General features: G+C 37.0%; 2 protein-coding genes across 3 annotated transcripts; both read right to left on the bottom strand.

Annotated features, from left to right (window-relative positions):
- Positions 1-3,097: 3,097 nt before the first annotated feature.
- si:dkey-210j14.3 (RB-associated KRAB zinc finger protein) lies at positions 3,098-9,970 on the bottom strand. 2 transcript variants are annotated; one of them, XM_007229036.4, is made up of 4 exons: positions 9,250-9,970; positions 7,406-7,533; positions 7,077-7,191; positions 3,098-5,802 (listed from the first exon to the last, which is right to left on the bottom strand). In XM_007229036.4, exons 1-4 carry the CDS (start codon positions 9,503-9,505, stop codon positions 5,231-5,233), a joined length of 1,071 nt encoding a protein of 356 aa, XP_007229098.1. In that variant the 5' UTR covers positions 9,506-9,970; the 3' UTR covers positions 3,098-5,230. The 2 variants fall into 2 exon arrangements, with proteins under 2 accessions (XP_007229098.1, XP_007229099.1); XM_007229037.4 differs by having other exon boundaries at positions 7,406-7,530.
- Positions 9,971-10,558: 588 nt separating this feature from the next.
- Positions 10,559-14,114, bottom strand: LOC103031610 (zinc finger protein 33A). The gene is made up of 4 exons (XM_007229035.4): positions 13,649-14,114; positions 12,742-12,817; positions 12,090-12,228; positions 10,559-11,297 (listed from the first exon to the last, which is right to left on the bottom strand). The coding sequence occupies exons 1-4, from the start codon at positions 13,936-13,938 to the stop codon at positions 10,660-10,662; spliced, it is 1,143 nt and encodes a 380-aa protein (XP_007229097.1). The 5' UTR covers positions 13,939-14,114; the 3' UTR covers positions 10,559-10,659.
- Positions 14,115-14,423: the final 309 nt, after the last annotated feature.

Genomic DNA, 14,423 nt, shown 5'->3' with positions numbered 1-14,423 from the left:
CTGCTAACATTAGTTAGCTTGCTGCCAAAGTTAGTATGTTAGCTAACGTGTTGCTTATATTAGCTATCTTTCTGCTAACCTTAGGTCTGTACCTGGTAACGTTAGCTAGCTCGCTTTAGTTGGCTAAAGTTAGTATGTTAGCTAGCTTGCTGCTAAAGTTAGTATGTAAGCTAGCTTGCTGCTAAAGTTAGTATGTAAGCTAGCTTGCTGCTAAAGTTAGTATGTAAGCTAGCTTGCTGCTAAAGTTAGTATGTAAGCTAGCTTGCTGCTAAAGTTAGTATGTTAGCTAACTTGCTGCTAAAGTTAGTATGTTAGCTAGCTTGCTGCTAAAGTTAGTATGTTAGCTATCTTGTGTCGTTCGTAATCTGACGACTCTTAAGGCCTCCCTTTAAGGGAAGCCTTGGGCTAGCTTAAAATAGACTCTTAAAAGGTTATCTAGTCATGCATCACTACAAAGCTTTAAATTCAAAAGAAAGAAGATAAAAACAGACGAGTGCCTCAAGTTAAAGAAAGGAGAAGACGGAGTTCTTCAAAGTTCTAAGATGTTCTTTTATTGTCTTGAAGTCAGCCAGGTTCAGTCAAAAGGATTCAGTCTTCTGATGAGACAAAGGTTTTACACACATTTTTATACAGTCTTTGGGTGAACAAAAGGTGGGGGCTTTAGGCTCCACCTTTTACCGTTATATAACCATTTTTCAGTTGAACATAATTGTTCCCAAACATGATCATCTTTAGGGAGGTTTTTCCGGTCACGTCTTTGGGCGCGGTGCCATTATTCCTATAATTGAACCTAATCGTGATCAAATCAACATGGTGTGGTTTTTTTAAAAACCTGACCTTCACCTGTTTAGTTTTCCCATGAGAGCTAGGGCCTATGTGGACATCTGGTTTGTTCTAATGAATTTAGAGATAGCGTTTTCTGGGAAGTCATCCAATTATGGCCTGTTATCTATAGCAACTGCCTCCCTCTGAGACATGCCAGGTACAGGTTTAAACTTGTTACGGGAAGAGCAGACAGAGGATGAGCGAACTTAATGAACTTTGCTCATGTAAGGCCGAGTGCGCTTAGTATATGAAGATTTACACATATCGATCTTCAATATCCTAATTTAGGCCCCACACTTGCTGCAAAAGTTAGTATGTTAGCTAGCTTGCTGCTAAAGTTAGTATGTAAGCTAGCTTGCTGCTAAAGTTAGTATGTAAGCTAGCTTGCTGCTAAAGTTAGTATGTAAGCTAGCTTGCTGCTAAAGTTAGTATGTAAGCTAGCTTGCTGCTAAAGTTAGTATGTTAGCTAACTTGCTGCTAAAGTTCATATGTTAGCTAGCTCTCTCTTATTCTTAGTTCTCTCCCCTGATTAGATGTTTACGATGGGCCACTGTGTTTTCCCACCTGTATTAAAGTACCATCTGAAAATGTAATACCTACAGCAAATTAACAGTAAATTTAATACCTTAATTACCCACATTTTAATTTATACGTTTGCACATAGGACCAAGTTGGTTCAGGGTTCTTGCGCCATTTTAAACGTCAAAATTTAATGCTTTTTAAGACCTCAATAAATATAATATAAGTAGTTATAACTTCTTTAGTTCTCTCCACGCTAATGTTAGCTAGCTCTCCGCTAACTTTAGTTCTATCCCTGGTAACATTAGCTAGCTCATTTAAGCTAGCTAAAGTTACTTTGTTAACTAGTTTGCTGCTAACATTAGTTAGCTTGCTACTACAGTTAGTATGTTAGCTAACGTGCTGCTAATGTTAGCTTGCTTTCTGCTAACCTTAGTTCTACCCCTGGTAATGTTAGCTAGCTCGCTTTAGCTAGCTAAAGTTAGTATGTTAGCTAACTTGTCGCTAATGTTAGCTAACTCTCCGTTAATCCAAGTTCTCTGCCCGGATAAGATGTTTAAGTTGGGCCACCTGCATTTAATGCACCATCTGAAAACACCTACAGCTAATTTACAGTAAATTTAGGACTTTTTAAGGACCTGCAGGAACCTTGTTGGTTTGAGTAGATATTTTCCCCTAGTAAATTACATTATCATTTAAAAACAGCTTTTTACATTTACTCAGGTTGTCTTTGTCTGATATTTTCATTAAATTTAAAAATGCAAGTATGATAAAAATTAACAATAGAAATCTCCAGGGGGCAAATTATTTTTCACGGCACAGTACATTACATGTTGTAAACTCCTATATATTTATTTTTCCACATAATAGTTGACTGTTTTAGAGCAGTTTACAGACGTGCTACAGATGGGAGGCAGTGGGAATTGGGGGGGAAAACTAAATTGTGGAGAAAACTAAAAAGGTAAAATGGGCTTTACAGGCCTACAGTAAAGAAACTTTAGAGTCAGTTCTGTTCACAGCAGAGATGATAGAAACCAGACGTCTGTGAGACGTCTGTGACGTCTAATACCTTTTAAAGCTCCCTTAAAGCTATAACAGGAAGTGGCTATGAAAACATTGCCTGATGCCTGGCTGACACAGTATTTGACAGTATATGTTTAGAGATGATTCTGGACAAAAATGTCCTTTTATACAATATACTGCGAATAAGGAGGTACATAAGGTGTTGTGAGGCAAAATATAATATATATATTTTTTTATATTATCTTATAACCATGTACATCAAATATGATTGCGGTGGGGTTTACAGAAAATAATATAGATATTTGTGCTTTATACAGGACAATCTCCTTTTTATCAGCACTACTATACACTAAGCAGTTATTAGGCTTAAATATGGTCGCTATGTTTGTTACAAAGTTCAGTTCTATTTGTACACGCTGGGATATGCAGTATTTATACACGTATAAATATATACTCTGCCACATAAACACACCCAGTAAACCCCGCCCAGTGTTCAGAAACAAGTTAGCTGTGAGGACAGAGTAGCAGACATATATATATATATATATATATATATATATATATATATATATATATATATATATATAGCCTACCCAGAAGGTTAAACACACAAACTAATAATAAAAACACCCTTGTAGACTTTGAAATGATTCACATGTGACTGTAGAGCTGTGTTTTAATCAGCTCAGCATCTGAAAAGCTACACAAAAAACACATTCACAACAAAGAATGAATTCATTAAATAATGCTTTATTATGAACCATTGAAATCAGCTACAAACCTAGAAATCCTAAATGTAGTAAATAAAATAGATTAAATATATAAGTTAAAATAGAGTTCAATAGTAAGAATGTGCTCGCAAACCAAGGTAATATCACACAAGTAATTCAAACGTGCCTCAGTAAAAAACAAGCAGGAAAAAACAGTCTCTCCCAATTTATTAAAAAGCCTCCCCAAAAACAAACTGGCTTCAAGTTTTGGCCAGAAAAGTTGTGTTTATCCAGGAATAAAACTGCAAACCGTTTCAGCCTGAAGTGCCACCAGCAATGATACAGCAATGCAGTAACTCAATTTTAACTAGCAGCTCAAATAATAATAACAGAAATATCTAGCTTAAAATAAAACCAGTAAAATAGCATAACACATTTATAACAGATCTCTGTAACTTTTTTTTTCTAGTTGAAGCTCTCATTTCAGATATCAGCTATGACATAATTTCTAGCAATAATATTAGGTCTACAGATTGTTAAAGACATTTATACTATATGTCAGGATGACACATTATCATTGAATTACAAAAAAATTACTCTCTATTATTTTATCTATTATAACAAGTGGAGAATCACAATTAATCACGCTTTCCAAAGCTTAGCTTTTGAGAATGGGTCTTCAAATGTGAATAAAACTTCAATAGTAAGCTTCAGCATAAATAAAATGTAATCTACCTTATGAACTCAACAGTAAGCGCTACTGTGTTATTTCACTTAATGAAACTGCTAATGTGTCACCAATTAATTTATATAAAAAAAAACTTTCCAGGTTAACTGCATTCGATAATGCACAAATTTTGACAACTCTACACTGAACCCACACCAAATTAAAATCTGAATAAACAACTGGTCAAAACTTAATTATATTTAGAGATATTTAGGAATAGAATTTACAGTAGGCAGAGTGAATGTTTGGATATGTGGACCTGGAGCTGTTATATTTGTAACAATTACAGAGGAAATATCTACATTTACAAATTTTACTAGTATATAATATTGTGTGATATCTGTAATTGAATATTTTTTACTAGTCAAAAATGAATTATGATAGATAAGAGCGAATTATGTTCAATGTAAATTAAAGGTAACAAATGACAAGTCAAATTATCCTGGTAACATGACTTGACAAAATGGCTATGGTTATACATCTAGTGTAGATCTGTATAGTTGTAGATCTGATATTATCTCCAACACAGCAATTTTCCAGGAGAATAAAATAAAAAAAATACTTATAAAAATATTTTAAGGCAGTTTGTAGAGTTTTTGTTGGTCCATTAACTTTGCTTCGTCAAAAAAGTAACAAAAAAGAGGCAAAACAATACAAGGTTTGAGATACAAGGTTTTTGCACTACAAGGATATCTGAAATTAGATCTTGAATGCTATTTTTTACTAGTAAGTACTGAGGTATGGTATCGCTGGTGGTTTCGGCTAAAACAGCTTGCAAAAAAAAAAAAAGGATTACAAAGCTGCCCTTTGTCCTAATAAACACAGTTTACTCGTCGTTAACTATGAACTCTAGAAACCAGGTGCTTGGTTACCGTATTTTTCAGACTATAAGATGCACCATATTATAAGTCGCACTATCAGTGAACATCTGTTGAACTTAGGGATTCTTATAAGCTAGTGGTTCATTCCACATAGCTTGTTATTAGCATGGTAAACACGCAGGCTAGTCTGATATACTTATCTCTGAACAGTGTGAGATCTAGCGCTGCGGTTAGCAGCTAATGCTAATACTGCTCCAGCCTTCACTGAAACTCCTTTATAACACTGTACTTCAGCTCCTTACATCCTGACTGGAAGAATTCATACACAAGTTGCACCGGATTATAAGGTGCACTATTGATTTTTGGTACAATTCAAAGGTTTAGTGCGAAAAATACGGTACTCTATTTCTCCATTTTCATCTCATAACACTTCTAACAAGAACATTTCTATGCTAAACAGTCCACTTTTAGTTAACTTACATGCAAAACACTTCCCTTTTACTATTATTCCACATGTCTAGGTTTGGCACAGTGCTTCTTCAGTGAGTGCATCTGACATTAATACTAGCTACATGTGTAACACTGTCCTCGGCCTAGCTACTGCACTAGCTACTGCACTGGTGCGTGTTAAAGCCGTGTTTATAGGCGTAGCGTTTTCCGCAGTCCACGCAGCTGTAGGGCTTCTCTCCGGTGTGGCTGCGCAGGTGAATATTCAGGGAGCTTTTCTGTGAAAAGCTCTTCCCGCACTCTGTGCAGCTGTAGGGTCTCTCGCCGGAGTGTGTGCGCATGTGTATTTTGAGGTACGTTTTTTGGGCGAAGCGTCTGCCGCACACCGAACACACGAACGGCTTCTCTCCAGAGTGCGTCCGTAAGTGCACTTTCAGATAGCTCAGGTAATTAAAGTTCTTCCCGCAGAACACGCATTCGAATTTCCTCGGCTCCACGTTCGGCTTATTCCCAGACGACATTCCCAAATTCATGTTGCTGTTAAAGAATCCACCAAACTCGTCTATATTCAAGTTTGACGAAGTCGCACCGTCCAGTACAGCGGATGACCTGGGGTCAAAAGACTGCTGGTCTCCTGGTCTCGGTTCGGAGTTGTCAAGAGGACCGGTGTAGGGGATGAACTCTTCACTGCTGTGCCCAACATCTGCTTTCGCTCTGGAGAATGCTGCAGCTACAATGACACAAATTAAAAGCCAATATTATAATCAGTCATCTTATCATGTTCTTAACAATAAAGGTGCTACAAAAAGATATTTGAGAGCGCTTTTCCTCCAAAGACACTTAAGACCTTTTTAGTACCTCTCACAGGAAAAAATAATACTATTACTGGGGCAAAAAATAAAGACAAACTAGGTGACTAGCTCCGCATGACTAAAATTAAAAGCTCTGTGTGGCTACAATTAAACACTCCGCACGGCTAAAATTAAACACTCAGCACACCTAAAATTAAACACCTTGTGTGGCTAAAATGAAATGTTTTGTACAGCTAAAATTAAACACTCCGCATGGCTACATTTAAACACTCCGCACAACTAAAATTAAACGCCTAGCACAGCTAAAATTAAGTGATCTACTTGGCTAATTCGAAATGCTCAGCACAGCTAAAATTAAACCCTGCACATGACTAAAATTAAACACTCCACGCAGCTAAAATTAAACACTTTGCACGGCTAAAATTAAACACTCCGCATGGCTAAAATTAAACATTTTGCGCAACTAAAATTAAACACTCCGCGTGGCTAAAATTAAACACTCTGCGCGGCTAAAATTAAACGCTCAGCACAGCTAAAATTAAACACTCCACGTGGCTAAAATTAAACACTCTGCATGACTAAAATTAAATGCTATGCGTGGCTAAAGTTAAATGCTCAGCATGACTAAAATTAAATGCTTTTCACTTTACCTCTGATATAATTTAATGCCCCTCCTTAAATTCCAGACATTTTAAGATCTTGAATATGTAAAACTAAATTTAACACATTTTAAGACTTTTTAAGGAACCGCCTATACCCTGACTCTGGTTCTTGAAATAGTTCCTTCTGCAAACCAGCTCACGTTTCCACCATTTTAAGTGGACTCGTCAAAACGTCCCATCATATGTCATCAACAGAGCACATTGCACAACGGTGACGAACATATATATCCACAGATGTCGTCACGGTTCGAGCTGAGTAACATAGTATTCGTCGTTTTCCGCTGCGAACAAACGTTCCTGGTTCTGGAACCTATTTTGTTGGTGGAAACATGGCTAACTGTTAAAAAAAAGGTTCGCGAGCCAGAACAGTGCTGGTTCCAAGTCAGTGGGAAAGAGCTATGAGTGGTGCCACAGAACAACCACTTTTGGCATCATCAAACATAGGCCTGTCGTGATAATTACATATTAGCAATGTTTAAGTGGACTTGAGTTGTTGTTAGATTATTCCTACTCCTACATGTTTAACATACCTTTCTCGTTGCTGTTTGAGTCAGTCTGCAGCTTGCCATTCCTTGAGCAATCCTCATACATCTCATCCTTGATCACAATCGTGTCATCAGGTGAATCTTCGATAAGATCAATTGGCTGAATAACATGAATAAAATACATAATAATAATAATGATGATGAATTAATCAAAGTTCTTTAAAAAGATATGTCCTAGAAGTTTAACCACTTAATGGAGGCCGGTGTCCATTAATCCTGGTATAACTAAAAAAATATTATTAGGTAATGATTTAACTCCAGTACAGGGAAAACACCCAACTAGATTAATGTTTTATTAATGAATAAAAACCTACCTCTATTAAACAGGGGTTTTTAGGTCTGTCGTCCTTTTGCCTGGCACAGGCCTCCTTTTCCTTCCACAGATCGAAGCACCATTCTTTACCAAAGACACCATCAATGGTGGGACGGTGTGGACCCTCTGCTGAACGAAGGAGACAGGACAAAAAAAACTCAAAAAGTTGTGATTTGCGACCATCATGGATCACATCAACTGTAAATATTGTATAGCTGATCTTATATGAACTCTTATATTATAGTTTGTAACAATATCTGCATAACTGAGTTTTTTATTGAGTTTTTACTCAGTAAAACTGATCTAGATTCTGCTCCACTGGGGGATTATCTAAGTGTCTTTTCTTCATTGTTGTCCTACGAAAAAATATAATAATTACAAAAATGTGAAGGTGTAAAATTAAAAAAGTCAGTAAAACTCAACTACATTAAGTAAAAAAAATAAATAAATAAAAAACTAATTCTAATAAGTAAAATCAGTTCATCATTATTATTTTTAGAGAGTATTAAAAATGTAACTATTTAAGAAAGTAAAATTCTATGTAGACAAATTGATAACATATAGCCCAAAAATGTCTAGTAATAAGTAGTAATTTATTAATAATTACACAATTACTATATTGTACAGATTTTATTACTAGTAAATATTTTATAGCTGATCTGTGGAATGAACTTAAGCTTTACTAGTTTGTTAGGGGGACGTCTGTAAAAAAATATATATCACACTTCTACTCAGGACCACAGAGTTTTTTTTTTAGTTTTTACTTGGTAAATCTGATTTAGGATCTGCTGCACTGGGGGGAATTTACATTATCCAAGTGTTTTATCTTCACTGTTGTCCCACGAAAAAAACAAAAATGTGAAAGTGTTAAATTTAAAAAATGTAAAAAGTCAGTAAAACTGACAGCAAAATAAGCTGAGTAATTAAACCAAAAACCAAATTCTTATTTTAAAAAATCATCTAATCAGGTTTTAGAGAGTATTAAAAATGTAATTATAACAATGATAACACATAGCAACAAATGTCTATTAATACGTAGTAATTAATTATTAATAACACAATTACATGAGTACAGGTGGTGCTGGGATATGACTAGTCAGAATGGATTTATAGAGATCATCATAGCTGATCTGTGGAATGAACTATAGCTATATGAGCTATAGGTTGTAATATTAAAAACTGCATAACTGAGTTTTTGTGAGATTTTAATCAGTAAATCTGATTCAGGATCTGCTTCACTGAGGGGATTTTAGGCCAGATCACTAGTAGTGCTGGGCGATAAAGCGATAACGATAGTTATCGGGGAAAATATATATCACGATAAATATGATAAGCCGGATAATCTCAAAATAACAACAAATATAAAATAGAAAAACAGTAAAACATATGTAATACATACTTTTTATATGACCAAAATTTATTAGACTAAAACTAGACTAAAATGTAACTAAAACTATTATACATTTTACTCAAAAGACTAAGACTAAACTGTATCAAACTCACCTGTTAAATGAACACTGTGATATTATAACTATTGTATTTAGCTTTATGTAAGTTAGTTGTCTACGGACCTGTGTGGATATATAATGACTTTTAAAATTAATTTAAAAGCTGTCTGAGCACCTTGTGCCATAACTCCCTTATTCTGTCACTTATGAGTAAAAAGAAACCTTTAAGTGTAACAGAAAGTGATTTGATTTATATCGTGATACATATCGATATCGGCTGATATGAAAAACTAAATCGTGATAAGATTTTTTTTCCATATCGCCCAGCCCTAACACTAGGCTATAATCCGGTAAAGACCCCCTGACTGTAGGTGCTCGCTGTTGGGGCTCAGCTCACCTTTGGCTCCGCTGTTAAAGCGCGCGTCCACACTCGCCTGCAGTCTCCTCCGGGTCGCTTTCAGCTCGATCTCCAGGAAATTACACTTGCTCTTCAGGCTCTCGTTCTCGCTCCTCCGCTGGGATATCTCCAGCCTCAGCCTCGCGTGGCTCTCCTCCACTAGTTTACCGATCTCCGCCGCGGCGGATTTAGCCAGCATGTCCATTATAGTGGATAACTGCGCCTGGAAATGAGACTCGCTCCCCAAAGCGTCCATCCTGGATCCGCTCTCAGCCCTCAGCGCCCGGAGCTCCTACAGACCCTACAGACACTACAGACCAGCGGCAACAGCAGCGGCGGGTTCTCCGGAGCTCCTCCACCCCCTGCGCTCTCCAGAACATTCAGGACTCCCCCTCTATCCACCCCTTTATTCTCTTTCTTTTCTTCTTCTGAATTTTTAATTACTTTATTATGAAAGCCCGTGTAGCAGCAGGGGATTGTGGGATGCCTTACCGTAACTCCTGGAGTAGAAGAACCAGAACCCTGAACCAGACCTGCTGCCCCCCTCAGCACCACGTGACCGGCCTAAAGTGGAATATAGCTATTATTATCTATTATAAATAGAGCTCAGTATAAACACCTCACTGACTGAGGCCTGTTTTAAACACACAGCCTCCCTGTATATGTATCCCTGTGTCTAAAGGGCTCTAACATTTAAAGAGTCAGTGAATAAATATATACAGCTCTGAAAAAAAAGAGACCACTTCAGTTTCTGAATCACTTTCTCTGATTTTGCTGAACATTGTTATTTTAATCTGTATACAGACAACATTTCTCCCTAATTCCAAATAAAAATATTGTCATTTAGAGCATTTATTTGCAGAAAATGAGAAACGGCTGAAATAACAAAAAAAGATGCAGAGCTTTCAGACCTCAAATAATGCAAATAAAATTCATTTAATTCATTCAATTTAGTGATTGAAATGTATTTATGTTTTTATCAAAACAGCAATATAGTGCCAGATAGCACTGTCTTACAACACATTTCTTACAACATTCAAAACACATGCAGTCAGGTGAATTGTAGATGCTAAAGTTGTCCCATCTGAGTGTGTGTGTGTCTGTTGGCCCATCCTCTGCTTTAATATTTATCATGTAAAAGCAATCACTTTAGTACGGAAAGTGGATTAGATAAAACAGACCAAAGTAGGTGTACCCAATAAATTGGACAGTAACTGAAACTGGGTTTTTGCTTGGCCAATGATGAAATTAATCAAAAATACTAAATAAACACAAAAAGAGATGTAATAAGGTGGTAATAAACACAGTCTAATTTATGATGTAATCATTTTAATACATGAACACATGAATACATACACAGGTACATAAATCTGCTAAAAACAGTCTGTGTGGTGTGATCTTATGGCCATTTCAGGGGTAGAACTTTAGACTTGTCACAGGGTCTAAATGGATAGACAGATGTTTGGTCAGATTACATTTCTTGGTAAACCCTTTTCCACACTGGATGCAGATGAAAGGTTTCTCTCCGGTGTGAGTCCGCTGGTGCATGTCCAGAGTGCACTTCTGGATAAAACCCTTCCCACAGTGCAGACAGCGGTATGGCTTCTCTCCAGTGTGTGTACGCTGATGGGTGTACAAGTGCCCCTTCTGGGCATACCTCTTACCACACAGCGTGCACCTGAAAGGCTTCTCCCCTGTGTGACTCCGCTCGTGTATTTCAAGCTGGCTGAAACACTTGAATCGTTTGGAACAGTGGGGACAAACAAACCGCTTCTCGCCTGAAAAGCTGGAAGCTGTGAGTGTCCTCATAGATTTTGGCAGGAGAAAGCTGGGTGAGGCAGAGTAGTCTGTATTTTCTGATCCTGAGCTCGTCTGCACTGGTAAAGTTGGGCTTTCCTGGTCACATGAATTATCTTCCAGTGAAAGTCCATCTAGAGGATCAGCTGAAGAAGTGGTCTTCACAGTCCCGATTTCTCTGTCAGCAGTGTCACCAAGATAGCAGAATGTAGAGGAGAGCTCTTCAGCACTTGTAGATCCAGTAGCATGAGCTGCAGCAAAACAGGACAAAAACATTGAAATGTATTGATAAAAATTGGAATATTATTAAGAAAATTACTTTATTTTATAATTTATAGAATTATATTACATAAGACCAATTGCTACTTTTGGCGGAGGGAAGCATGAAGTGATGTAAGATCTTCCAGGAAAACACCAGCAAATGACATGGCTCTCCAAACCATCACTGATCATCGGTAAATTTTGCATTTTTATTTGTAAATCAAGGGAGCAGAGTCTGGAGGAAGAGTGGAGAGACACACAGTCCAAACTGCTTGAGGTCTAGTGTGAAGTTTCCACCAATCAGTGATGGTTTGGAGAGACATGTCATCTGCTGGTGTTGATCCACTGTGTTTTATTATCAAGTTTAAAGTCAGTGCAGTTTTGTTTTCCCACAAAATCTTACAGCACTTCATGCTCCATTCCCCTTTGCTGACAACTTTTATGGAGCTGAGGATTTCATTTTCCAGCAGGACTTGGCACACTGCTAAACTATCTAAGACACTGATTTCTGTTTTTATTGGCTGTAAGCCATAATAAAATCAAAAATTAGATAAATAAACAATTAAAATAGATCACTCTATATATGTATGATATATGAGTTTCACATTTTGAACTAACTTACTGAAATAAAGTAACTTTTCAATGATATTACATTTTTTTTAGATATTAGTGTGTTGATTGATTACAAAAAACTTAAACATACAAAAAAAAGGGGGAGAACCAACAGATCAGTGAACATTTAGTAAACAGTGATGTTAAATAAAATGTAATATTGAACTCACTCTCCACTCTCGAGTTTTGTTCTCCTATAGAACAGTCCCATAAATCTAGTCCATTCGGCTCCTGTTTGATTGTTATTTCAACAGGTTGTTTTTCACTGTGGCGCTGCCGTATAAAGACACTTTGTCTTTCTTTAATAACCTGTAAAATAAAAGCAAAAAAAAATACATGTTCATGTCGGTGTCTTGTTGATGAGTATGACAATAAGTACAAATACAAATTAGCATTGCACTGGGCCCAATACCAATACCAGTGTCAGTATTTATGCATCCCTAGTGACAGCTCAAAGAATAATTTATATGCTTAAATGGTTCTTTGCACTGATGGCACTCTTTCTGTAGTAGTTCTAAATACAATACATTTAAATGTTTTAATCACCTAAAAGAGATCGAAAATTTGCTTTTTTTCCTCTGGCCATAATGGCATTTACAGCAGTTGCCTGTTACTCTAATTCAGAATGACCTACATTTAAATCATGTTACTTAGGTAACATAGCGTATGTTAGTCCACCATGGAGAGAACAATGTTTTATTGTATGTCACCTCAAAATTTAAGATGTTTGTAGATGAAAAATATGGATGGTTCTCATACCATCCCCCACTAATCTCACAACATCTGCTACACCTACTCCTTTTACAAGGTTTTGCTACTTACTTGGTCCTTTTTATGTGTCCTATAATTGTCTCCTGAAGGAGAATCACATTTGTTGGGCTCTTCAAGTGTCTTTTCTCTGGAGAAATTAAAACACAGCAACAATCAGATCATCGGCTACATTGTAAAACAATTTAAGGGATATACAATAAATAATTTCAGCATCTCTACCACAATATGCACATGCACAATATATATTTAAGTAAAATAAACATTGTTGTTTTATTCAATAAACTACATACAACTTTGGACAAATTCCAAATGAAATTATTGTCATTTAGAGCATTTATCTGCAGAAAATGAAAAATGGCTAAAATAACAAAGATAGATGCAGAGCTTTCAGACATCAAATAATGCAAAGAAAACAAGAACATATTCATAAAGTTTTAAGTGTTCAGAAATCAATATTTGGTGGAATAACCCTGGTTTTTAATCACAGTTTTCATGCACCTTGGCATGTTCTCCTCCACCAGACTTACACACTGCTTTTGGATAACTTTATGCCACTCAGCTTGGTTTGATGGCTTGTGATCATCCATCTTCCTCTATATTCCAGAGGGTTTCAATTTGGTAAAATAAAAGAATCTCTTTATTTTATAACTCTTTTATTTTTTTTCCAGAGCTGTATACATGTGTAATATCAGATATCGGCTTCGGACAGGAATTCCCAGAAATCGGTGCACCCCTACTGAACTATCACAATTATGAAACAATATAATATTGTTCACAAATTTTATCACGTTACCATAAGATGCCTCACTTTTTTTTTATAAATGTTGCTGATCTGTCCAATAATTAAAGACAATAAAATCACATTACTGTATCCAGCAGAAGCTGCATTTACAATGTTAGACATGATGTTTGGGTTTATGGGTAGAAAAAAAGCTAAAAAAATAAATAAAAATAGAACCTTTTAACCGGTGTGTGATTCTCTGTCCTGGGACACAGCTGAGCTTCAGCAGGGCTCTGATCCTGATGCTGGTCCTGCACCCTGTCCTGCACCACCAGCATGTGCTGCTGTTCCATCAGCTGCAGCCTCTTCCTCAGGGAGTCGATCTCATGATGACTCCGGGTCACTTCAGCCCTCAGGATCTCCCACTCGATCTCCACCAGGTTACTGATCTCCAGCACTGCTGCTCTCGCCAGCGTTTCCATTACAGCAGATAACTGAGTCTGGAAGGAGGGCAGGGTGGTCGGCATGTCTGTTCAGCTGATCGGTAAAATCAGACTCACATTAAAATAAACAGGAATTCCTGCAGTGAAGCGAATCCTCCTCTAATCCGGGTTTCAGTAAAGCAGATCGAACTGCTGGAAAACTTGTGTTTTGGTCTCTCAGCAGCTCCTCCTCCTCCGCTGCAACTTCCGCCAGACGTCAGGACCATAGAACTACATTACACGCGCTCAATCTCTATGGTATGTATACAGATTCCCCTTTACTGCCATCTACTGCAGTGGAGACACACTATCCTATTAATTTAGACCTGAGAGCAAAGAACATTGAATAAACGTTAATTTGTGATTGCATTAACATTACATCTTTTAAGGGGCCACTAAACCCCCTGATTTTTGCTGTGAAAAATATTTTTTTTAAAATGGGAGAGGTAGTTTAGTTTTGGGCGGGGCATTGGGTGATGTTTGGGTTTAGAGGCGTGGCAGGAGGGAGAGTTGATTGGCTAAGCTAAAGC

This window comes from Astyanax mexicanus, chromosome 3 (genome assembly GCF_023375975.1).
Source record: "Astyanax mexicanus isolate ESR-SI-001 chromosome 3, AstMex3_surface, whole genome shotgun sequence".
Classification (NCBI taxonomy): Eukaryota; Metazoa; Chordata; class Actinopteri; order Characiformes; family Acestrorhamphidae; genus Astyanax; species Astyanax mexicanus.
Note: the sequence above shows the minus strand (reverse complement) of the source record. Positions and strands in the feature narration are given on the sequence as shown.

Excerpts from the sequence above, each read along its gene's own strand:
- LOC103031610 (XM_007229035.4), bottom strand. The coding sequence starts at position 13,938 with ATGCCGACCACCCTGCCCTCCTTCCAGACTCAGTTATCTGCTGTAATG. Across the intron at positions 12,229-12,741 it reads GGACACATAAAAAGGACCAA|GTTATTAAAGAAAGACAAAG; the intron begins GTAAGTAGCAAA and ends TTTATTTTACAG. Across the intron at positions 11,298-12,089 it reads ACAAAACTCGAGAGTGGAGA|CTCATGCTACTGGATCTACA; the intron begins GTGAGTTCAATA and ends GTTTTGCTGCAG.
- si:dkey-210j14.3 (XM_007229036.4), bottom strand. The coding sequence starts at position 9,505 with ATGGACGCTTTGGGGAGCGAGTCTCATTTCCAGGCGCAGTTATCCACT. Across the intron at positions 7,534-9,249 it reads CTTTAACAGCGGAGCCAAAG|CAGAGGGTCCACACCGTCCC; the intron begins GTGAGCTGAGCC and ends TCCTTCGTTCAG. Across the intron at positions 7,192-7,405 it reads AAAACCCCTGTTTAATAGAG|CCAATTGATCTTATCGAAGA; the intron begins GTAGGTTTTTAT and ends CATGTTATTCAG.